Genomic DNA, 26,208 nt, shown 5'->3' with positions numbered 1-26,208 from the left:
TTGTCACCAGGCTGGAGTGCAGTGTGCGACCTCAGCTCACTGCAACTTCTGCCTCCCAGGTTCAAGCAATTCTCCTACCTCAACCTCCTGAGTAGCTGGGATTACAGGCGCGTGCCACCATGCCCAGCTAATATTTGTATTTTTAGTAGCGACGGGTTTTCACTATGTTCGTCAGGCTGGTCTCAAACACCTGACCTCGTGATCCACCTGCCTCAGCCTCCCAAAGTGCTGGGATTACAGGTGTGAGCCACCACTCCCAGCCCAGTTGTACCTTTTTAAAAAGAAAAAAAAAAAGTATAGAGCTTCACACTACTTTGAGCAAGTCACTTCATTCCTTGGCACCAGAACTATCTGTAAACAGGGATTAAAGACTTTAACAAAAATACGAGACAGTTCAAATGATAAGTATGTGAAATGCTTGTTATAGTGCCAATCCATCTCTAGCAGAGTATCTCTAGAATTCAGATGTACATTCATTTTCCTTAGCCAAACAATGGTCTGAAGAGGGCAGTGCCTGGCCAGCAGAGAAAAGCCAGAAATGCACCTCAGATTCCCAAATGAGCAGCACTTTCAGTTAAAATCAAGCTTTCCCAAATTTCTATACTCAGTCTCAGATTGTCTGGTTCACCTGGGCAAGTATCACTAACATACTAATGCTTTACTTATTTATCTTGTTTGCTATCTGTATCCTTGACTAGAATATAAATTTCAGGTAGGCAGAGAGAAAGATATGTGTACAAAACAAACATGCTCCCCTATGCCCAAAAGCAGGAAAGGAAAGGGGAACGTAGAAGAAAAAGTGAAACTCTAGTGGCTGGCAATTCCTATCCGCTTTAATGCTGAACCGAAATGCTCTGGATCTACAGGAGTCCTCCCTTATCCTTGATTTTGCTTTCCAAGGTTTCAGTTACCCACAGTCAACCACAATCTGAAAACGTTACATCCAATAAGATATTCTGAAAGAGAGAGACCACAATCACATAATTGTTGTATTTTATCATTAGTTATTGTTAATCTCTTACTGCGCTGAATACATCAAACTTTATCATAGGTACGCATGTACAGGAAAAAACAAAAGTACAATCAAATCTTTGTATCCATGGGTTCTGCATCCACGGATTCAGCCAGCCTCAGATCAAAAATGTAATTAGGCCTATGATGGTTGTACCTGTACTGAAAGTGTACACTTTTTTTCTTGTCATTATTCCCTAAACAATATAGCATAACAACTACTTACATAATATCTACATTGTATGAGGTATTATAAGTAATCTAGAAATGATTTAACATATACAGGAGAATGTACATATTAATAGTTTATATGCAAATATCATGCGATTTTATATATTCCCCAGATTTCAGTATCCTCAGGGAGTCCTGGAACCAACCCCCTACGGATACTGAGGGGCATCTGCACATTCAGGGTCTGGTACTTTTAGGCATCCACTGGCGGTCTTGGAAGATATCCCCACACAGATAAAGGAGGACTACTGTACATGGCCAGTTCTATGCAGTGGCTTAAGAGCTCTGCCCCTACAGTGCCTTCAACTTTTGTCTCTCAGTTTCCTTATCAACAGAACAGATAGTAGTACCACACTTCAGGGTCAAATAAAGTAATAAAGAACAACAACAAAAAAAAACGGTCAAGTGCGGTGGCTCTTGCCTGTAATCCCAACACTTTGGGAGGCAGAGGCGGGCGGATCACCTGAGGTCAGGAGTTTGAGACCAGCCTGGCCAATATGGAGAAACCCCGTCTCTACTAAAAATATAAAAATTAGCCAGGCGTGGTGGTGCATGCCTGTAATCCCAGCTACTCAGGAGGCTGAGGCAGGAGAATTGCTTGAACCTGGGAGGCGGAGGTTGCGTTGAGTTCAAGATTGCGCCATTGCACTGCAACCTGAGCAACAGAGCAAACTCTGTCTCAGAAAAAAAAAAACAACTGTTCCTCAAATCAGCTGGGCATCCTCTAGCCTCAAAGCCTTTGTATTCACAGATCCTTCCACTTGGAATACTTTCTTCACCCAGATATTAGTATAGCTCACTTTTATGTCAAATATCACTTCAGTGTGGCCTTTCCTGGTGAACTCATCTAGTATTTTAACCCTGCACATTCCTATACTTGGTCCCTGATTAACTTTTTCTCCCAAGCATGTATCACTAATGTAGTATATGGTTCACTTATTTATCTTGTTTAATCTATGTGTCCTGTGTGTTTAATTCACTGCTGTATCCTCTAGCACCCAGAATGTCAGCTATCATAATCCTACACAAGTGCTAACAATTAAGGTCTGTCCCATACACTTAAGACCAGAAGCCCAAAGTCATCAACTAGAGGTTAACTGATAATCAAATAAATTTAGATTGTACTTTTTTAAAAAGAAAAAAAAAGTATAGTTTCACACCACTTCGAGCAAGTCACTTCATCTCTTGGCACCAGAACCATCTGTAAATAGGGATTAAAAACTGTTTAACAAAGATACAAAATAGTTCAAATGATAAGTATGTGAAATGCTTGTTACAGTGCCAGTTCATAAAGTGCACACATAATGGATGTTACTTCTCTCTCTTCACCCTCAATAGAAGAAATGGCAAAATGGGGTTGAGAGCAGTTTCAAAATACCTACTTAAAAAACATGAACTCACAAGTCAGACACCAAAAGGGTTGGCCAGTCCAAGTTTCAAGCACCACCTACTTTCAGTCTGTTCTCCCAGAGGATTTTGTTCAAAGCTCCTTCCAAGAATCCTGACAGTACAGCCAATAGTATTCAACCGGGGCAATACCAACCACTGAGAAGTGTTTGGAAATAAATGTATGAAAGTGCCTTTTTTGGTTGTCACAGCAACTCTATAGTGCTACTGGCATTTATTATCTGGGGAGCAAGATGCCAATGTCCTGCAATATAGCACCACGAAAAGAAGAGCCTTGCTGGCTGGGCACAGTGGCTCATCCTGTAATCTCAGCACTTTGGGAGGGCCAGGCAAGCGGATCACCTGAGGTCAGGAGTTCGAGACCAGCCTGGCCAACATGGGAAAACCCTGTCTCTACTAAAAATACAAAAATTAGTTGGGTGTGGTGGCGCATGCCTGTAATCTCAGCTACTCAGGAGGCTGAGGCAGGAGAATGGTTTGAACCTGCGAGGCAGTGGTTGCAGTGAGCTGAGATCACAACTGCACCTCACCCTGGGTGACAGAGTGAGACTCCATCTCCCCCCCCCCACCAAAAACAAAAACAAAAAAAAACAGAAGAGCCTTGCTGAGGAACAATGGACTCTAACCCAGTATGCTTCAATGGATAACTTCCTATAAAACCTGACCCTAGAGGGAAAGGGACTCAGAACTGACCAGCACCCATCCTAAGAGCTCAAGAGTACAAAGCTACCCATCAGACAAGGTGAGTATAAGTAAAAATTTTAAAAAACAGTTGTGTTGTTCTCCAATGCATTTATTACAACTGTAACTATATAGTTATTTGTACTTATCTGCTTACATATTTTTCCCCACTAGAAAGTACTCCATGGAGGCAGGAATTATGAATCCTATGTTCATAACATACTACCTGATCCACTACAGAAGCTCAATAAGTGTTTTTGCATTAACGTAAGCAACTAGCTTGTGGCAGATACTCACAGGTTTTTTTCTTTTCTTTTTTTTTTTTTTTTTTGAGGCGGAGTCTCGCTCTGCCGCCCAGGCTGGAGTGCAGTGGCCGGATCTCAGCTCACTGCAAGCTCCGCCTCCCGGGTTCACGCCATTCTCCTGCCTCAGCCTCCCGAGCAGCTGGGACTACAGGCGCCCGCCACCTCGCCCGGCTAGTTTTCTGTCTTTTTTAGTAGAGACGGGGTTTCACCGTGTTAGCCAGGATGGTCTCGATCTCCTGACCTCGTGATCCGCCCGTCTCGGCCTCCCAAAGTGCTGGGATTACAGGCTTGAGCCACCGCGCCCGGCCCCACAGGTTTTTTTTCTGTTTTTTTTTTTTTGAGACAGAGTCTCACTCTGTCACCAAGGTTGGAGTGCAGTGGTGCGATCTCGGCTCACTGCAACCTTTGCCTCCCAGGTTCAAGCAATTCTCCTGCCTCAGCCTCCTGAGTAGCTGGGATTACAGGCACGCACTACCACTCCCCACTAATTTCTGTATTTTTAGTAGAGATAGGGTTTCACCGTGTTGGTCAGGCTGGTCTCAAACTCCTGACCTCATGATTCGCCTACCTAAGTCTCCCCAAGTACTGGGATTATAGGCGTGAGTCACCGCACCCAGTCTGATACTCACAGGTTTTTCAAAAAAGATCTCTGCCATATGACTTCTTACATTGGCAAGGCCCAACTATTTTATGGTTTTTTTAAAAGACGGGTCTCCCTACATTGCCCAGGCGGGCCTGGAACTCCAGGGCTCATGTGATCTTCCTGCCTCAGCCTCTGGAGCAGCTGAGATTAGAGGCGTATGCCACTGTCACCAGCAGATTTTATGCTTTAGATTAAACAACATTTCAACAACAGGACTGCGCAATTAAGTGAACTTTAAAAAGTTCTTATCCTAAAAATTCTTGAGAAATGGAAAATATCATAAAAGTCTAGGAAATCTTGATGGTACGCAAAGACACGCTGGTATACTGCATCCCAGTATATGCTCAAAAATTAGAAACTTGTTCCCCATGTGAGGTGATAAAGATTGAAATCAGATAAAGGTACTTCCTCCCACAGACCATCCTTTCTGGTGCTTCTACTAGGAAAAGGACCTTGGCACAGACGGACCACATGCCCAACTGAATATTGCTGTCCTTTTGATGTTTTCTGCCTTATTACCTACCATTAAGTGATATGGTACACTTAAGGAATACATGGAGGGGCAAGAGTAATGTTACAGAGCTTTACCCAGGAGTGCACATTCCAACTTTTGTTCTATATGCATCTTCTGATCTAGTTTCTAAAATACTCCTCCCTCTTCCATGTTAAACTGATTTGCAGGTTAAGTGCTGAATACAAACAAAGTAAATAAAGGTAAAAACTGCCCCTAGCCACAAAACTTCAAAGCCTCGTTTTCTTTCTCTAATTTCTCCCATTCTTTTTATTTTATCTACAACTGCAAACTTGGGCTGGTCTTTCAGTTACACAAAAAAGATCCTAAATTTCTCTAATACATAATTCTATATCCTGCTATCCTGCCAAAGAAGATATCTCTGACATATCACTGAGCTGTAGGAACTTAATTTACATGCAGTCTTGGATTCTGTTTGTCATCATGCTTCTACATCAATCCAATCAAGTACTGTATTTTGATAAAAACACCAAGCAGCAGCAGCAATGCCACTGCGTTTATTTCATTAATTTCTAGGGCTGCCTTGGACTACTTTCCCAAAATACCAGTCTTTCACTAGGTCCCGCCAAGTCCACTCTGAACTATAGTAGGCACAATTAAGTAAGTTAAAGAACAGCCCAGGGCATAGTCAACCTTATTAAGATTATAGATGCGGTACGGTGGCTCATGCCTGTCATCCCAGCACTTTGAGAGGCAGAGGCAGGTGGATCATGAGGTCAGGAGTTCGAGACCAGCCTGACCGACATAGTGAAACCCCATCTCTACTAAAAGTACAAAAATTAGCCGGGCATGGTGACACACGCCTGTAGTCCCAGCTACTTGGGAGGCTGGGCTGAGGCAGGAGAATCGCTTGAACCCAGGAAGCAGAGGTTGCGGTGAGCCAAGATTGCGCCACTACACTGCAGCCTGGGCAACAGAATGAGACTCCATCTCAAAAAAAAAAAAAAGATTATAGATGCATCCAAATCCTCAGGTTTTAAGGTCAGCAATTTCCTGGCTGGAAAACCAGAATACTACAAATTCTCTAGTTCTTTTCAATGTTCCAAAAGTATGCTGGTACATAGCAACCTCATCTACACCACTGTCTATACAACTATACAAGTATGTACAGGAGACTCTGGCTTCATGATTTATCCCAGGAGTGTACAGGGCCATACCAGTTAGCAGTTGTCTTTTCAGAAGCTTATTGTCTCTATTCTTTGCCATCTCTGGCCAGTATAATCAAGTTGGGATGGACAGTTGGCATTCTAAACTAGCCAACATTTAATTCTCTTTTTCCCTACCCCCTTCAGTCTATGATGCCTCGAAATTTCCCTTTGGTGAATGTGTTTGGCTGGGTGAGCCCAGCTATCTTAATTTCATTTTAACCCAAAATACCATAATGAGACCACATATTGGTCACTTGAGGTTTTATGTTGGAGTTTTGAAGAAGCCAATTCAAAGTGGCACTGGGAAAGCAGAGGATTGAAATCACAAACTGTAAAGAAAAACAATGTTACAAATCTGTCCTGGGCCAACAGAACCCCAAAAACAGATTAAGGAATCTGTCTCCAGACCAAAGGCAATAAAGTGGGAAATGAGAAGAGGTAAAGACGATTTAAGAACTTATTAATCACACACAGACACTTCCTGCCTCTACTTAGCCAGGCTTTTTCAAGAGAGGAAAGCAGATACCAAGAATCTTCACCAAAATGATGTTAGTCTGAAACTGGTGTATGTTGCATCTCCAGTGTTTTTAAAGACATTTTACCAGCTCTGGTGTGGTAAAGTTACCGGCGTTTCCACGTGCTCCGCATTCTACTAACGCAGAGTTAGACATCAAAGAAGAAAACGAAAAAGGAAAAAAAAAAAGCCAAGAACAGAGAAAATAAAGCTTAAAAGTGATAAAGTTTAAAATACACATGCACAAACACACAAACATAAGATTCCCTACTAAAGTATTCATCTGTACATAGAAATATGAAATCACAGATCAAACTGTAGTTTCCTCCTGGAAACTACTGCCTTCATCGCAGCTGGGTCCCAGTGATCACAGCTACGCTTCTCAGGCAGGAGGGAAAAGAGGCCTGGTAGCAGAATACTTGTTTTTAATGGGAAGGACAGAGAAATCACATAAGGTGTTCAGAAAGTCCAAATGAATTAGAACACTGGTTCTTCACTTGGTCTTCAAACTGTTAATATTTATCACCTGACCACTTCTGTAACTCCCACATCTGTGCCAAGCACAATCCTTATTCATTAAGTTATACAACCAGAGACAGGTCTTGGCTCAAATGTCCACCCCTCAAAGAGTCCTCATTCACTGCAGAAATGAGGTGACTTGTTCAGGAATCTACTTAGAGGGTTTATTTTTATTTACTTAATTTTTTTGAGACAGGGTCTTGCTCTGTTGCCCAGTCCATACAGTCCAATAACACAATCAGGTCTCACTGCAGCCTCCAATTAGCTCCTGGGCTCAAGTGATCCTCCTGCCTCAGCCTCCCAAGTAGCTGGGACAATAGGTGCATGCCACCAGGTCCAGCTAATTTTTAAAAAAATTTTTTAGCAGAGACAAGGTCTTGCTATGTTGCCGAGGCTGGTCTTGAACTCCTGGGTTCAAGCAATCTTCTCATCTCAACCTCACAAAGTACGGGGATTGCAAGTGTGAGCCACTGCTCTCGGCCTACTTAGAGGTTTATTCACTAAAACTTCATAAGAGACACAAGGAAAGGAATTCACAGCAAAACTCAGACTGGCCACTAAGCAGTAGGGGGTAAGGGAAAGAGGTCAATAAAGGCCTACTGTGAGACCACCAAATCACCCACGGCCCTGTTCTCAGATCAGACAGCCATCACAAGCAAAAGGAACATTATGGCATTTAATTAGTGCTCCAACACTGACCTGTAAATGGCACTTTCAAGAATCACTTTCTTGGAAAAGTGTACTGTATTGGTCATACTTGGAGACCACCACAGTCAAGATCCTTTTTTTTTTTTCTATATATAGACAGGGTCTTGCTGTGTTACCTAGGCTGAAGTACAGTGGTGCCATCATGGCTTACTGCAGCCTCAGCCTTCCTTGCTCAAGTGATCCTCCCATCTCAGCCCTCAAGTAGCTGGGACTACAGGCGCGCATCACCATGCCTGGCTAAATTTTTTGTTTTTGTAGAGACAGGGTTTTGCCATGTTGCTCAGGCTGGTCTCGAACTCCTGGGTTCAAGCAACCTGCCCAGCTCAGCATCCCAAAGTGCTTGGATTACAGGCAGGAGCCACCGTGCCCTGCCAGTCAAGATCTTAAAATACCTTTCCCACCTTCATCAAAATCCCAGGACCACAGGTCCAGATTATCTTCACGCCATATTGCCAAAGAACTAAGAGAAAGAGAAATGGAAGGCAGGGAGCCCCCAAGTCCTATAAACAAGCAGACATGTTTTGTGACTAGAACTTAATCATCAGTGCATAGTAAAGATCCATCTCAAAAGTGTTTTGTTTCTTCTGTTACCATCTGAATGTTTATGTAACCATGAAATTAATACGTTGAAACCCTAACCTCCAACGTTACGGTATTATTAATAGGAGGTGGGGTCTTTGGGAGGTAATTAGGGTTAGATTAACTCATGAGGGTGTGCCCCCATGATGGGCTTAGTTAGTGCCCTATATAAGAGCAAGAGACGGGGGCACTGGCTCACGTCTGTAATCCCAACACTTTGGGAGGCTGAGGTGGACAAATGGCTTGAGGTCAGGAGTTTGAGATTAGCCCAGCCAGCATGGTGAAATCTCGTCTCTACTAAATAAATAAATAAATAAATAAATAAATAAATAAAATTAGCCAGGCGTGGTGGCGTGGACCTGTAATCCCAGCTACTCGAGAGGCTGAGGCAGGAGAATTGCTTGAACCCAGGAGGTGGAGGTTGCGCCACTGCACTCCAGCCTGGGCGACAAAGCGAGACTCTGTCTCAAAAAAAATAAAAATAAAAAAAGAAGAGGAGCAAGAGACATAAGAGGATAAGAAGGCTCTAATTGGGGTGGCAGACTGGCAAGAAGACATAAGACAGTAAGACAGTTGCCTACAAGCCAGGAAGATGACTGTCACCAAGAACCAGATCTGCCAGCGTTTTGATCTTGGACTTCTCATCCTCCAGGACTTCAAGAAGTAAATGTTTATTGTTTAAGCCACCTCGTCTATGGTATTTTGTGAAGCAGTCCAAGCAAACACACTCCCCTAGCCTCAAGCATTTTAACCTTTTCTCCATTCAGTAACACTTTTTTCATAGGAGGGGCACATATACATAAAACATCAGTCTATGGTATAATTTAGAAGCAGCCCCTCAGGTAATTTGGATATACTCTGGCAGCCCAGTTGAGTGTAAATGTATAAATCCAGTAGTTCTCAAACTTCAGTGTTCATCCGAATGGCCTAGAGGACTTGTTAGAACATATTGCCAGAGTTTTGGATTCAGTAGGTCTGGCCAAGGGTTTGCACTTCTAAACAGGACCTGGTAATGCTGATGCTGGTGGCTAGGGACCATACTGAGAACCACTGCACTAATCCACCTCTCAAGCTGGAACAACAGGTGCTGTGTGTGTGTGTGTGTTCTATTTTTTTATTTTTTGAGACAACATCTCACTCTGTTGCCCAGGCTGGAGTGCAATGGCGTGATCTCGGCTCACTGCAACCTCCGCCTCCAGGGTTCAAGCGATTCTCCTGCCTCAGCCTACCAAGTAGCTGGGACTACAGGTGCCTGCCACCACACCTACCTAATTTTTATATTTTTAATAGAGACAGGGTTTCACCATGTTGGCCAGGAGGGTCTCAATCTCTTGGCCTTGTGATCTGCCTGCCTTGGCCTCCCAAAGTGCTGGGATTACAGGCATGAGTCACTGCACCCGGCCTGTGTGTGTGTTTTAAAGCACTGATAAACCAGGTGCTCACGCCTGTAATCCCAGCATTTGCAAGGCTGAGGTGGGTGGATTACCTGAGGTCAGGAGTTCAAGACCAGGCTGGCCAACATGGTGAAACCCCATCTCTACTAAAAATACAAAAATTAGCTGGACGTGGTGGTGTACGCCTGTAATCCCAGCTACTCAGAGGCTGAGGCAGGAGAACTGCTTGAGCCCAGGAGGTGGAGGTTGCAGTGAGCTGAGATGATGCCACTGCACTTCAGCCTGGCTGACAGAGCAAGACGCTGTCTAAAAAAAAAAAAAAAAAGCAAGCAAGCTAGCCCTAATAGCTGGCATAGTGATACGTGCTTGTAGCTCAGCTACTTGGGAGGCTGAGGAAGGAAGACTGCTTGAGACCAGAAGTTTGAGAGTGGGCTATGATTGTGCCTGTGGATAGCCACTGCACTCCACCCTGGGAAACACAGCAAGACCCTGTCTCTAAACAAATTTTAATTAAAAAAAAAAAAAAAGGCATTACAATAACTCAGATATAGCTAAAAACTAGGGATAATTTTGAATTCGGTAAAGACCAATGCTAGCTTTAACCACTCAGTTCTATCTCTCCTGAATTGAGAAGCAGGGCCCAGTGGGAACCTGGGGTCCTGGGTCGGGGGGCACTGTCGAGAACTTCCATGGTAGTGCTGCAATCTTCCTACGTCACCCTTCTGGCCTCCTGGCTGGACCAGGGTGGTAGCATTCCAGGAGAGCTGGGTGCAGGGAAGGAGAATGTGAGGTAGATTGGTGGATGCATAGGAGGAAGGTGGGAGTAGTGGTGTCAACTCTCCTGGAGGCTTGCTTCTGAAAAGGACAGTTGGAGAGTGGGAGAGATAGTTGTGGGACTGACCAATCAGGAGTCATGTTAGAATTGTATTTGATAAACGAATAGTACTTTCACATATCTAATATTTACTACAGCTTCAAGGTAGATATTTTTCCTCATTATAATATAGTTGAGAATACAGATTCAGAGAAGTTAAGTGATTTGCCTAACGTCATACTGCCATAAGAGAACTTTAAACCTAGATTTTAGAGATAACTCTGCTATGAAAACTTTGTATGTGGCACTCAACTTTATGTGTTCATTTCCCCCAAGTGGCAAATTAAGACGATAATCCGCTTGGTGCGGTGGCTCACGCCTGTAATCCCAGTACTTTGGGAAGCTGAGGTGGGGGGATCACGAGGTCAGGAGATTGAGACCATCCTGGCTAACATGGTAAAACCCCATCTCTACTAAAAATACAAAAAAATTAGCTGGGCATGGTGGCAGGCGCCTGTAGTCCCAGCTACTCGGGAGGCTGAGGCAGAAGAATGGCGTGAACCTGGGAGGCAGAGCTCGCAGTGAGCCGAGATCATGCTACTGCACTCCAGCCTGGGCGACAGAGCAAGACTTCGTCTCAAAGAAAAAAAAAAAAAAAAAAAAAAAGACAATAATCTCAGCCTCTTCAGCAAGTGCTCCAAGTTTCTGGAAAAGTAGTATCACTCTGCACATATTTTCATAATTCAAGTCATTTTCACTCAGATCAAAGTGAAAGACTCTGACTGGGTGCGGTGGCTCGCACCTGTAATCTCAGCACTTTGGGAGGCTGAGGTGGGTGGATCACAAGGTCAGGAGTTCAAGACCAGCCTGGCCAACTTAGTGAAACCCCATCTCTACTAAGAATACAAAAAAATTACCTGGGCGTGGTGGCGGGCGCCTGTAATCCCAGCTATTCAGGAGGCTGAGGCAGACGAATCGCTTGAACCCAGGAGGCAGAGGTTACAGCGAGCCGAGACCACGCCACCGCAATCCAGCCTGGGTGACAGTGCAAGACTCCATCTCCAAAAAAAAAAAAAAAAAAAAAAAGTGGCCAGGCACGGCGGCTCACACCTGTAATCCCAGCACTTTGGGAGGCCGAAGTAGGTAGATCACGAGGTCAGGAGATCGAGACCATCCTGGCTAACATGGCGAAACCCTGTCTCTACTAAAAAAAAGTACAAAAATTAGCCAGGCGTGGTGGCGGGCGCCTGTAGTCCCAGCTATGCGGGAGGCTGAGGCAGGAGAATGGCGTGAACCCAGGAGGCGGAGCTCGCATTGAGTGGAGATGTGCCACTGCACTCCAGCTTGGACGACAGAGCGAGACTCCATCTCAAAGAAAAAAAAAAAAGGTGAAAGACTATCTTAAAGCCTGAATCTCACTCCCAACCTCAAAGATCCCTCTTGAGAAGGAGAGGACCGGGGACTAGAGGACCAGATGCTGCCAGTTCTCACCAGTGGAATCACAAGGCAGCTGTAAACCAAGTGCCATAGCCATCCATCAGAAATCCAAAACAACAAAACCCTGAATGGAAGGGATGGAAGGGACTGACAGAGCTCGAGGCACAATGTCAAATTGTAACTAATGGCTTTTCAGTCTTTCACCCCATTTAAGAGTTTCAGACTATTGCAAAAATAACGTCCTAAACAATCTTGGTGCCTGAGTAATTTATTTTGAAGAAGCAAAATTAGTATTTTAGAGTGTAATACCTTTGAAGAGTCAGACAAACCCTGTCTACCTTGTCAGACAAACCCAACTCTACCTTTTACCAGCTATTTTTCCTACGACAAATTTCTTATCTTACTCTATCTCCTCAATTGTAAAGTAGGAAGATTAATAACAGAACCCACCTTCTATACAGTTTTGAAGATTAAATTAGGAAATTCATCAAGAAGACTAAGCATAGTGCTTAGCACATAGTAAGTGTTCAAATGCATGGTAGCCATCATTTGAAAGTCAGGATCCTTGCCAGTCACAGTGGCTCACACCTGTAATCCCAGCACTTCAGGAGGCCAAGGCCAGCGGATCACCTGAGGTCAGGAGTTCGAGATCAGCCTGGCCAACATGGTAAAACCCCATCGCTACTAAAAATACAAAAATTAGGCCGGGCGTGGTGGCTTATGCGTGTAATCCCAGCACTCTGGGAGGGCGAGGCAAGTGGATCAATCATGAGGTCGAGTTTGAGACCAGCCTGGCCAAGATGGTGAAATCCCATCTCTACTAAAAATACAAAAATCAGCCAGGTGCGGTGGAAGGCGCCTACAGTCCCAGCTCCTTGGGAGGCTGTGGCAGGAGAATCACTTGAATCTGGGAGACGGAGGTTGCAGTGAGCCGAGATCATGCCACTGTACTCCAGCATGGGTGACAGAACAAGACTCCATCTCAAAAAAAAGAAAATTAGCCTGGCAGGGTGGCACACAGGTGGCGCACACCTGTAGTCCTAGCCACTCAGGAAGCTGAGGCAGGAGAATCCCTTGAACCCAGGAGGCCGAGGTTGCAGTAAGCTGAAATCGTGCCACTACACTGCACTCTAGCCTGGACAACAGAGTAAGACTCCGTCTCAAAAACAAAGTCAGGATCCTGGTGAGGATCTGTGACCCAAGAACAGATAAACTACCTACAGAATTGTTCCCCAAACAATTGTAATAAGGTTCTCTTTAGCAGCCTAAACTCCTAAGCAAGCAAAATGTTAGAAATCTGGAGACTAAAAGCCGGTTATCCAAACCTAAATTACCAAGAGTTTCACATAACACTGGATCAACCTGTGAACTCCAGCACCTTAGGACCAGAACAGAAAGAATGTTGTCCAAAAAGCAAGAAAAAAAGACATACATATTTGCCAAGAAGACACAGTAATAAACCAATTCCCAGCATTTCTGCCCTGTTCTCTAAGGACAACAGAAAGCAATAATGTCTACCCCAGACAGGAGAAATCACTGGGCAAGAAGAGCCCAAAGATATATCTGTTTCCTCTGAAAGGAAGCATCCAACACTATGTGGCCTTTAATCCTCTACCACGTGGCTGAACTCGCACTCTTCTTAAAGTCAAAGTACACAGCAGTTGAGAGTAAACAGCTGGGCCCAAACGTACTCATGCCCGGCAAGCACATTGTGACCTCAAGGAAAACATGAGGCAAAATAAAAACACCAAGCACACACCAAATGGGCTTTTAAATGACTGATATCACACCAACCACCAAGCTCCCCTGGTGCTAGATCTTAAGGGGAAAGAAGGGTTCCTTTAAACAGAGATGCCTATAAACAAGCAAGCTGAAAACGAACAAGTTTAAGAGAGAAAAGCATACAAAAATCTTGGCTGCTGGTGATGAGCCATGGAAAATCATGAATGTGCCAGTGCCAAGGGAGGAGGAAGTCTAATATCTAACTTTGCAGACTTGGGAACATAAAAGCAACAAAGCCATAAGGAAGCCCAAATGCAAAAGAGAAAAAAAAAAAAAGGCACATGGCACATTTCCTCTTCATATGGGTAGCAATTCGAGCAGTGCTTTGGGCCTGCAGAGCACTTAGCTCAGTACCCAAAGCCCCTTAGTATTTAATATCAACATAACTTCCTGAAGGGTGACAAAAATCTGTCCTGGATTACTGGGTGATTTCTAATATGTACCATAACCAACACTAAGTCAACATTTCAGGGATCAAATTTCCTACTCTGCAGCATGTTGGAATGCATTCTTGGCATTAGACTTCTTCCCATTCCAGTCCACCCTCAGAAAATGCAGAAGCCACTGGGAAATAAAGACTCAACCTGTCCCAAGATAATATTCCAGCTATGCACAAGTGACTAACAAAAACAAATAGAAGTTCATTCAGATGTCCCTTCACATTCAGTAAAAAACTAATTTCATCCATTTAAACGCAGAGGAGGGGCAATTTCAGGAAGAACACTCAAGACTGTTAAGTCAATATTCACCAGAACTTGGATTCCTATAAAACCTGGGATTGATCAAAGAGTTCATCTCAAGCCCCTAAATACCTGTAATACATAGCAGGTTAACTATGGTGCCCAATTCTGAGTAACTGAAAACCCACTTTCGCAAAATGCAAAAATGGCAAGGCAAAAAAGGTGGAAGCAATACTTCTAAACTATAATGTTTATCCAAGACTCCAGTACTTTCAGCAGGTCATGGACAATTATTTAAAAAAAAAAAAAAAAAAGAAAAAGAAAAAGGCCTGTCACGGTAGCTCATGTCTGTAATCCTAGCACTTTGGAAGGCCAAGGTGGGTGGATCACCTGAGGTTGGGAGTTCAAGACCAGCCTGGCCAACATGATGAAACTCCATCTCTACTAAAAATACAAAACTTAACCTGGCATGGTGGCGGGAGCCTATAATCCCAGCTACTCGGGAGGCTGAGGCATGAGACTCGCTTGAACCTGGGAAGCAGAGGTTGCAGTGAGCCGAGATTACACCACTGTATTCCAGTCTGGGTGACAGACTGAGACTCCATCTCAAAAAGAAAAAAAAGGCCGGGCGCGGTGGCTCAAGCCTGTAATCCCAGCACTTTGGGAGGCCGAGACAGGCGGATCACGAGGTCAGGAGATCGAGACCATGCTGGCTAACACGGTGAAACCCCGTTTCTACTAAAAAATACAAAAAATTAGCCGGGCGAGGTGGCGGACGCCTGTAGTCCCAGTTACTCGGGAAGCTGAGGCAGGAGAATGGCGTGAACCCAGGAGGCGGAGCTTGCAGTGAGCTGAGATCCGGCCACTGCACTCCAGCCTGGGTGACAGAGCGAGACTCCGTCTCAAAAAAAAAAAGAAAAGAGAAAGAAAAAGAAAAAAAGAAAAAAAAAAAAGGGCTGCAGTACTTCTGTACTGGAGCAGTGTAACCAGTGTAACCAATCCTTCTCCAGGTAAAAGCATTATAGTGGCCTGGCACTGGACACACCATGCATCTTCAGCTGTTAAGCATTCACTGATGATCCTTGACCAGGGAAGTGCCAAGGCCCAACCATACATGGACCAGCAGGTAAAGAAACCAAAATCACTATATTCCAGAGGCTCCACAAGGATTAAGCATTGGTGAGCAGCATTTGTTAGCTGCTTGGCCATAGAAATCTAGTAAAAAACAATTTTTTTTTTTGAGACAAGGTCTTGGCTCCACTGCCCAGGCTGGAGTGCACTGGCGTAATCACGGCTTACTACAGCCTCAACCTCCTGGGCTCAAGCAATTCTCCTGCTTCAGCTTTCTGAGTAAGCTGGGACTACAGGTGCATACCACCACATCCAGCAATTTTTGTGTCTTGTAGAGATGGGGTCTCCCTATGTTAACAGCCCAGGCTGGTCCTGGGCTTGGGCAATCCTTTCCCCTTGGCCTCCCAAAGTGCTGGGATTATAGGTGTGAGCTATCGCACTTGGCCAAAAACAGTATTAAAGGCCATTTCTATGAATAAATGGGCAGACTGCGTATATGCACTTACCTAACCCATCAACCTCAATATAAAGTCTAACACAAGCAACTTGGCTTGAACACAACTCCCAGCTCTTCAGAAATAGCAGCCTAAGAGTCCCAACAGGTACTTCATGGCTCTTGATTTAAGAAAGGTCAAGTAACTCTGCCAAGACAGAAAAGGTCCAGACTCACCAACAAAGTTGAACCACCATTACTACAGAGCTGTCCAGGGCACACAACTCTGAAGGTGACGTGACCTTCCAAATCCAAATTTACTAGAAAAGTGCCCCTAAACTAGCCAAGAACATAGCAGTCTGTACCAAAGACTTGACCTAACCACAGGAACCACTAAGACCCTGGAACCACTCTTTCATGGAGTTTTATGATTAGAGTCCAAATTCTCAAAGTCACTGGAACACTGAGACAACTACTGGTCTGGAGATGGATGTGCAATGTGGATTCTATCAAGTCCATGGAACTTAAGAATAGCATTATGAAAAGGCAAATTAGTACTTTAACTTTCTTGAATATTTAGCTTCACAAAAAAAGCCTCTGAAAAGCTGTCCCAGGTTAACCCTGGCAAACTGATTGAACCTTTTCCTCTAATGCCTTCAGCTCACATATTTAGTGTGGTCTATATCCATTTATAAAACCTTGCTTTGCAAGTTTTCCAGATATGTGCACATAAGTATGCTTTCCTAAGAAAACTAAATGCCTCTGATGGAGATATTGTTTCTACCTTTTAAATCTCTTCCTAGTACCTATCTGGTATAATCACACAGGGCTATTTCCCACCCCCAGTGGAATTTCCAGATCTCTCTGACTTAGAAACAAATGCTCTCAGCATTAAGTCTGAAGTTCCTAATACCCTCACCACCAACATACTGGGAAAGGACCATGCAATATTAAGCAACCTATGTCAGTGTCAATCCAAGTTTTTGTGTTTTGTATTAAAACAAGCTGATAGCCTTTGGTAGCAAGTTAGCTGAACCTAAAAATCATGGTCAGGACCATAATTACATTCATATTCCCTGCTACTATATAAACAGCTAAGTCAAAAGGGCACTTCCAGGACTCTGGTCTAAAAAACATTTCTTATAAAGAAAACTGGTGTCAGAGTCAATGAATCTAGTTAAAAAAGACATTCTGAGAAGGCAAATCTGGTCATCTCACAAGGCTACCAAAGAAGACCACAGGCAGACAGCTAAAATATTCATAGATTCTTCTTCTTCCTCCATAAAAACAATGTGTCACTGAAGGAACCCAGATATGTTTTTAATCCTAAAATGGCAATTTCAAAAACAAAGACAGTGTCTACTCACACAATCCTTCAAGTAAGATGTAGTGAGTCCCCAAACATTTGGACTTTGTACTGCCCCAGGAACAGGGGGTAAAGGCATGTTAATTTTATCATAAGTGATACACAGAAGTCCAGTAAAAACTGTGTAAATAAACCCAGGCCCTTGGGTAGCGGACTTATAATCCCAAGTACAACAGCAAAACTGAGGATGAAGACGACACTCAATCTGCAGTATCTTTTTTCTCCTTTCTAATATTCCAGAAATGCAAACCAAGCCAAAAACAATCTCACCAAGCTACCCTTTAAACCTCAAAGTCTCATAAGCCAAGCGTTTGGGGTAATACTTACCTTACTACTGACACTTAGGATCTTCTTTCCAAACTTCTATTTTCACTATGAAACTGCAATTGACTTTAACAAGGTATCACATGCCCTGAACTTAGCATGGAGGCAGGGCCACAGAGGTTTCACTGCCAGGGCAGCATCTTTCCATGTCAATTTTTTTTTTTAGATCACTTCTTATCTCCACACTTACTGCCCCCCAGCACTACCCTTTTCCTATCCCCAAGTCTTTTTCCCCAATGTTATTTTACTCCACCACATGAGGAGGCTAGCATTATCTTTGCTTGAAAACTGTTTACTAATTTGCCTGTCAAACATTCTATAGAACCGTTTACATCTTACTACAGAAACCTCCTGGGTACATATTGACAGCTCAGCAAGTATTTACACAAAGCTCTGAAACATTCGGTTCCTTCAGAGACGAAGAAGATGCTGTGTCAAGCAGAGAATTACCAAACACCGTTTCCTCTACTATTTTCCCTCCTTTATAAAGGAAAGCTCCCTTCCTCTAATATACCTAAATTACACTTCTAAACTGCTAAGCCAGGAAGAGAAAGAATGGAAATTCAGGTGTATTGGAGAAGAGAAAGAATAGCATTTCCAGGACCACGTGCAAAGCACACCATGTAGTTTTTTAAACCATAGCTATGAGAAACAACGAATGCACCTATGAAATTGACCCTGAAACACAGCTTTTCCTCTTCCAGTCTCAGGAACTTTTGCTTCTCTCTCAGCAAAATTTACAGGACAAGTCCAAGCACTCAGATTACAACCAACTGCCCAAACCAGACCTAGACCTGCCCAAACACCAGGAATCTGGAGAGCTTAATGTTCCTCTCTCTCCCTACTCCTTCCCAAAAGCAGCAGAATATTAACACTGAACTTATGAATATCCATTCCTCACCCCAACCCCAAGTGCCAAAGCCTGCTGGGGATCCTGAAGCAACTATTTTTCAAGTCTTGCTTTAATGAAATCTAGCTAACTTTCCAATGACTATTTAGTGTTTTAAAACCACCAGCCAGGTGGAATGACTAATGACAAACAGATTAACAGTTTCAAGGCAACAGTCTGGTAGAGCTTTTTCTGTAAAGGTCCACAGACCACAATGGCACCCAACTGTTCAGAGCTTGTTCCTGTGAATCTCAGGAGAAAATAGCTTTGAGTTCCTTCAGCCCAGGGGAAGAAAGATGGTCTCAAGACCCCTGATTTATGTATAGAAAGCTGCCCTCACAAACAAGCCAGCTATGGAAGCACAGACGTGTAGCATCTTAGAGTGAGGTCATGCAGACCAACTTCATTTTATTGATGAGGGAGAAAATGAAAAACAGAGAAAGCAAATGACCTGCCCAGGGTCACACAGCTTAATCTGGAGCTGTATGTGGAACCTAAGCCTCCTCCTTCCTCCTCCTGTTGTGAGTCCTGTGCTCTTTACCACTAATGCAACACACAACTCAAGTATGCACCAGTAATAACAACTTAAGTGTGCATCAGTAATAATAATGACCAATCTAAACAACAAAAAACTCAGAGATAAAAGTCACAGGAATCAGGACTCCATTCGAGCCCCAGGCATTACAGCTCACTGGCAGAAAAGAACGACTCAGTGCCAATATATTTGAATACCACATTTTTACCATATTTACAAGCTTCAGTTGCTTCTAGAATTTTGAGAGTTGAAGCCAATTAATAAAACCTTTTGAGGAGTGGGAAGAGGAAAGGGCCCTGCCCATTACTTTGTTAGCCTATTCCCACATTTTTAAAAAGTTCACTAACCTCTTTGCAAAGGGCCTACTGTAGACATTACACCCTACAGGAGTCAATCCAACATATTAATGTTTAATGCAATCCAAGACATCCTGTTTCAGCAGGTGCTGCTTGTCATGGTTACCCATGTCACACACAAAGCAAGAAACCTAAAAAGTCCTCACAGGGCCCAATACACAAGAAGCCAAACTCGGTCCTGGCTGCTTTCTCTGTTCTCACACCACCATCTCAATCCTCATCACCCCAGTTCTCTCATGAACAGTAGAGAAACATGAAACCCCCACAACTAAAGTGCCATCTCAGTGTGGTTTTCCTGGTCCCTCCTACTTGAGAGAGCTCCAAGAGTCCTGTATTTCAGCCAGCCTAGAATTTCTGCCAGTAGGCATTCCCATAATAAATCTAGGATTCCTGTATCTGTTTCCCAGGAGTCAGAAATATCATTTGATATTTCCATAGTAGAAACTAACAACCAAACTTCTACAATCAAATCCAACTGGTTCCTGGACTATTTATTGTATTTCATTTTTTACCTTGGTAAACTGGTACTACTCTCAAAGTATTATTGCTAAACAGCGTTCCAATAAAAGGCCTTAAATCAACTTCGTGTGTGTAAGTAACCTAAAACTATGTCATCAGTACCAGGATTCAACACTTGACATACGCTACTTATGAAAAGGAATAAAGTAGAAGTTTGTCTGCTAGGACCTTCCCAGCTCCTGTGAAAAAGACATAGTCACAATACACACACCTAATCTTTATTTCATAACAGCAGAGTCAAATGAAAACATTATCACCTTAGCTATGTTAATTAAGTCGCTGCAAAATATTCTTAATCTAAGACTGGGCCAGGGAAAGATGGGGGCAGAGCAAGACTTTTTAATTTCAGAATGTTCAAGACTAAAGCATCATGGTCTGAAAAAACATTCATCCTCAAGTGGCAAAAAGGAATTCAGAACAAAGTCTGAACCTACAACCCTCACCTAGACTACTACCACACACCTGAAGCAGTCCACAAAACTGGAAGCTGCACTGTCTCTCAAACAAGTGAATGCTCACCAGCCCATTCCCTGGGCCTCTGGGGAGTAGGCCACTGAGCTGAAATTAATTAGGAATCTATGTTGTGTGTGTGTGGGTCTAGTGATAATAAAAGAGATCAGAAAATTCATCCAAAGGCAGCAGACAGGCTTCCAAACAGGGACTGTATCCATTCTCCTATCATCCACACAGAAAAAGTGTTCCATAATTTAATGACTGAAAAACAGAAATCATTATACCAAAAGAGTTGGCTTTTTCTTTAAAAAGTTTGACTAAATATTTCCAAACCAGCAGAGTTCAAATCAATTTTGCTTTTAAATGAACCCTGACTTACTACCCCAAATGACTTATTCTAATAGTTTTCAAGAAAGGTAAACTTTTCAGCCAAAACCAAACAAAACAAGGGGAATGAGGGGAAAGAGGTTCAGACTATAGGATGACCCAGAGACAAGAGGATGCTGTCTTTTAAGACAAAACTTTTCCTCCAGACACTAGAAAAACAATGTAACATTTCCCTATTTCTTGCCCAGATACACAACATCATGGAAGATGTAGAATCAAGGCACAGAGCTCCAAGCCCACCATCTAACACAGCTAATTTCAAAATGCCCAGCTCAAAGGACGAGTAGAAAAGTAGCTCTAGGATGGGCTGGGAATACAGCTAGTAAGTGAACAAAATCTCCTAGCACAAAAGCGCAAGGGGTTTGGGAGGCGATGGATGGAGCTTCCCCCTCTATGAAAACATGTATGACTCCACAGAATACTCAGTATCCCTGACCAAAAGCACTGCTGACAGAGCATGATGAAAATGGAAGAAAAGCAATAAAATAAAACAAGATAGAATAGTATAAAAAGATACTTCGAAGTTGCAATTTCTAAGCTAATCTCAAGTGTCATTCTAGGTCATATCTTCATGTCTTGGAAGACAAGAAAAAAAGTGGTACATTAAAATGCAAAGGAATAAACTGGCCAGTCTCTATTTCAAAGCTCTAAAATGACTGATGACAAAACAGAAAACTAGACTTTTTGTTATTCCAGGAAAAAAACAATTTCACCAAACCAAGCCTTTAGGAGAAAGTCCCTCAAGATCATGAAAGACACCAACTTCCGTTTAAATTAAGCTGCTATTCCAAAGTTCAATTAACAAAAGAAAGTGTTAACAAGATTCAACATGTAAACAAAGAAAGAGGCCAGCCTTCCATAACACAGAACGCTTGAACCTAATATAAAATTCCTCAGAAAGCTCCCAGTTCTTAAAAAAAAAAAAAAACCAAAAAACGAAAATTGTTTTCTCCCCACCCATAAAGATCCCACATTTGCCACTCAATAAAAACCCCAGTAAAATCATTTCAATTCTGCAAAGCAACCAGTGTCAAAATTACTCAAGACAAATGCATCTTCAGAGCCATCAAAGAAGTCATTTATACCATCAGGAAAGTCACAAAACCAAAACAAACAGCAAACCCATTGTAGAGAAAAAACTCAGCTACTGTTCTGACAACACAGAATTCATTTCAGGCTGCATAAAACATAACAAGCAAAATAAATCCAAGGTACAAGCAAAATGCCATTGCCCCCTCTTTTGTTTCGGGCACAATGTAACAAGGGCAGGCTGTCTGAGGCTTTGCTCCTGCTGATACAGTATTGCTACTTAAACCTCCCTCCTCAAGGTCACAGCCAATTTCAGCTCTGGAATAAAAGGCAGATAGTGGCAGCGATGGTTTGGGTTATCACTGGCAGAAAAGCAGAGTGTAAAAGTTTATGAGCTCATCAGGATTGTTGTACCATTACATCAGAGGCAATTATAAATGGCCAAGAGCAGGAGATGGGGAGCCAATCAGATCACAGATAGGATGTCAACCTAAGACCAACTGTCTCCTGGCTTTGACAGAAGGATTTTACCTCCATAATTCAAATCCCAAACCAAAGCAATCTGCACTTACTACTCCAATCACTCAGCTGTTTACCAGCACTTCCAGAGAGAAGCCCAGGCCACTGGGCCGGCGGAGCCTAAGACAGGAGATGGCAAGGGCTGCCCTAGGTGAACCGCAGCCGGCCTCTAGCAGCTCCCAAGCGGTCCCCTGCCCTCCCTCGAGGTCCCCCCGAGCTCTAGGGGCCCTCTTTGAAAGCACAGATGGGGGGCGACCCAGAGGAAGGCCGGGGGACGGAGAGGAGCGGCAGGTGAGCAAAGAAACGTTCATTCAACTCCTGGGTTCCTACCACTGCCTACACTCCTAACCTGAGCCCCCAGCACCCCCTCACTCCCGGCCAGGCCCTTCCCCACACACTCTGCCCCGCACCCCCATCAAGACCCCTGGAGTTCGAAGGGACCAGGGGAGAGGAACAAGAGAAGCAGACACCTCTGGGAAAGCCCGACACAAAGGCTGGAGGAGGAAAGGAGAGGAAGGCAGACAGGCAGCCATTTTAAGAGAGAAGAGCCAGACAATGGCAGCTCCCCAGCAGTGGGGGCCCGAGACTGAGGAGAGCCCAAGGCTGTGGCCCGCTGACCGCAGCCGCCACCCACCCCCAGGACCACGCTCGCCCCAGCCCCCTCCCCACTCAGCTGTGTACCTGAGGGGTCCGGGCGAGCGGCTGCCCCCCGCCGCCGCTGCTCCCGGGGCTCATGGGCGCGTGGTGGCTCCTTTGTTGGGCCCCTCCCGAGGCGGCCGCCGCCGCCGCCGCCGCTGCCGCCGCCGCAGCCCCCCAGCACTGCGAGGCCATGTCCGCCGGGCCCTTGCCGGCGCCCCCGTCCTGGGGCCCGCCGCCGTAGTCGCCCCCGGGGTAGCCTTGGTAGCCCCGGGCCGAGCTGGGCGACGTGAGCAGTTGGTTGAGGGTGGGGGTGGCGGTGGGCTGGGGAGTTCCCCCGCCGGCCGCGGAGGGGCCGCCTCCCCCCATGGCCCCGAAGCGCTGCTGAGCGAAGGACGAAGACGACGAAGAGGCGGAGGCGCTGGAGGAGGGAGGCGGCTTGGAGCCGGGAGCCGCCGCCGCGCCGGAGCCCGGAGTGCCACCTCTCGGGGAGCTCAGCGCGTAGGCCGGGGCGGGCGGGGGGTAGGCGCTGCGGTTGGGGTAGTAGGAGTTGTACTGGTGGTTGGGGAAGCCGTGGTCGTGAGAGTTCTGCTGGGGCCCCGCGTAGGGCTCCAGGCCCCCGCCGCCGCCGCTCTGCAGCGCTGCCAGGCCAGGGCTTTGTTGTCCGCCATGTTGTTGGTGGAAGACGGCGGCCGCGGCGGCGACAACGGCAGAGGGGCTCCGGCCGTAGGGTTGCCCGAAGCCGTAGGCTGGGGGCGGCAAGGCGGCCGCGGCAGAGTGAGGAGGCGCCCCCACCCCATCGCTGCTGCCGCCACCGCCGCCGCCGGGCGGCTCCGTGAGGTTATTGTTCAGGGCGGGCCTAGGGCCCGCGTTCCCGTTCGAGTTCTTCAGGTCCGGCTCCGCGCCGGGCCCGCCGCCGCCGCCAGCTCCGCCGCCGCCGCCACCCCCATTGCTCTCGGCCCCGTCTTGCAGCTCCTTTCCCAGCGGCTGCGGCGGCCCCACGGCAGGGCCCTCGCTTTCCTGCCCGGCGGCTGCCTTCATTTCCCCGCGCTCGGCCGCTGCCGCCGCCGCCGCCTCGCCCCCCGCCTCCTCCCGCTGCTGCTGCTCGGCTTTCTTCAGCTCCGAGGGCGGCGGCGGCGGCGGGTTGCCCAGGCTGCTGGCGGCGGCGGGGGCGACCTGCGCGGCCATGATCCCCGCTGTCTCGTCCGCGGAGAGACCCGGCCCTGTCTTCGTCTTCTCCCCCCCTCCCACCCCGCCCCGGGGCCGAGTCCCCCGGGCTGCCCTCCCCACCCGCCCGGGCGGGCCTCGCGGGGCTCCGCTGCTGCGCTGCGCTCGCTCCTCTCCCCCCCGCCCCGCCGGCTCAGGCTCCGGGCTGGCGGCGGCGGAGGAGGAGGAGGCGGCGGCGGCCGAGGCGCCGGCGGCTCAGCTGCTCCCGGCTCTGTAGGCTCGGGACCCGGCTCTCCCGGCTCATTCCCCCCAAGCCCTTGCCTGGGAATGAGGGGGGCGGTGGAGGCTCCGCTCCCCAGGGCCTGGCCCCGCTGTGACTCTCCGCTTTCTGCTGCCGGAGAAAGGAGGAGGGAGGGAGGGAGGGAGGCGAGGGGGAGGGGGCGGGGAGGGAGGGAGGGAGCGGGGGGAGGGGGACCCGGGACGGGCGGGCTGGAGGGCGCGCGGCAGCAGCCCGGGCACCGGGAGCCAGAGTCAGAGCGCGGGCCGGGCTGGGCGCCCTGCCTCCCCTCGCCAGCCGCGGCTTGGGTCGAGGCTGCGGCGCGGCAGCGGGCGGGCGAGAAAGCGGTCGGCCGGACTGAGCGGCTAGAGCGCCCCACTCTCCTCCGAGTCCCCCTCACTCCGACACGAGGCTCAGCACTGCCATTTTACCCAGCGCCGTCGCGGCCGCCTGGCAAACCCGGAGTGGAGAGCGGAGCGGGCGCAGGCCGTGGAACGGACTCGCTCCCTACCCCTCACAAAGGAGGAGGGGAGAGAACAAGCCGCGGCGGCGGCAGGCCCTTAGCCGCTTTCGCTAGGCAGCGCCGCCGCCGAAGGCTTCGGAGAAAACCCGGCCCGGAGCCCGCGCATCTCTGGAGCCTGCGCCGCCTCCCTCCCGGCGTCCCTATCCAGGTCTGTCCCCTCCCGGCCGTACCGAGGGGAGCGGGCAGCGTGAACTTTACCCGCGACTGCAAAATTGGCCAGAGCCCGAGACCGCGGCCGCCTCGGCCCAGCCCTGACCCCCTGGCAGCCGGCCCGGTCCGTTGGCTGTTGTTTAGCACCTCTACAGCACTTTTCGTCTTCAAAGCCTTCTACAGACCCCGCTAAAGACCCAGCCTTTTTACCCTCTTTGCGAGCCCAAAGGAATGACTGGTCATTGTTCAGACGATTCGTTTCCCACTCGCCTGCCCTCATTAGCCGGTCCTCACAAGGCTCTGGGGGCATGAGGTCCGGATTATCCCCATTTTACAGAATTGAAAGAGGGGAGGGAACTGCCTGTCACTTAAAGTCAGAGGGCAGAGGAGGGTGACTTTAAAAAGAAGTGGAGTCACCAAAGCTGCCTTCGGTCTACTTGCCTTAAAAAAAAAAAAAAAAAAGTCAAGTTGTGAGCACATTCAACAATGGAATCAGAATATCAAAATGGATTTGAAGTCAAAACTGATAATCTCACCACTGACTTAAAATGGAGGCCACTGAAGTTGCTTTAGGAGCATACAACAGTTACCCAGCAGGAGAACCTAAACCCCGTTTTCACTCCCTCTCAGGAAAACTTAGCCCACAATGACCAGTATCCCCAGTCTCCAAAGACAGTACCTTCTAAGACTGAAAACCCACAGAAGAGGCTCCAGGGACTGCAGGAACCTGAGTGTTCAAACCATTACAGAAGAGAGATGCAGAAAATGGAAACCATTTTCTCCTTGAAGAAAAGGCACAGTCCAACAAGTCACTTAGAAAATGGATGCTTCTCAGATTTGTTTTCTATCCTGTAGCGTAAAAATTGTTTAAAGTTTACCATTTACATTCTAAGAGACCCCGATTGAGCTGGATCTGAAAAGATCAAGACATACACAGAAAACTCCAGTGTTGTCCTGATCTACAGGCCCCACCAAATCCCAGCAGCAGCCTTTTCTTCCTCAGGCTGACTTGGAATGTTCTGACATGACAGGCTACGAAAGCCAGAGGGGATTCCAGCTCCTCACCAGACCCAAGGCTGCCTTGGGAAAGGCCCAGGCCAGTGTTCCTAGACACCAGGATCTTTTCCCCCTCAGATTTTGTAAAGGGAGACTTCTTGGCCACAGGACCATTAGCTTAGATTATGCAGGA

General features: G+C 46.5%; 1 protein-coding gene across 3 annotated transcripts in view; it reads right to left on the bottom strand.

The window, feature by feature from the left end:
* Positions 1 to 24,476, bottom strand: part of ARID1A (AT-rich interaction domain 1A) — an 86,181-nt gene extending 61,705 nt beyond the window's left edge. For 2 of the 3 annotated variants that reach the window (XM_031665941.1, XM_031665940.1), the window contains exon 1: positions 22,948 to 24,139. In XM_031665941.1, coding sequence (XP_031521801.1) covers positions 22,948 to 24,090 — 1,143 coding nt within the window. In that variant the 5' untranslated portion in view covers positions 24,091 to 24,139. Of the gene's footprint in view, positions 1 to 22,947 lie in introns of all 3 variants that reach the window. The other variant, XM_021938090.2, reaches the window with a different exon arrangement.
* Between the last annotated feature and the right edge of the window lie 1,732 nt (positions 24,477 to 26,208).

Source organism: Papio anubis, chromosome 1 (assembly GCF_008728515.1).
Source record: "Papio anubis isolate 15944 chromosome 1, Panubis1.0, whole genome shotgun sequence".
NCBI classification, from domain to species: domain Eukaryota; kingdom Metazoa; phylum Chordata; class Mammalia; order Primates; family Cercopithecidae; genus Papio; species Papio anubis.
The sequence above is the reverse complement of the archived record's forward strand: the minus strand, read 5'-3'. Positions and strand labels throughout refer to the sequence as shown.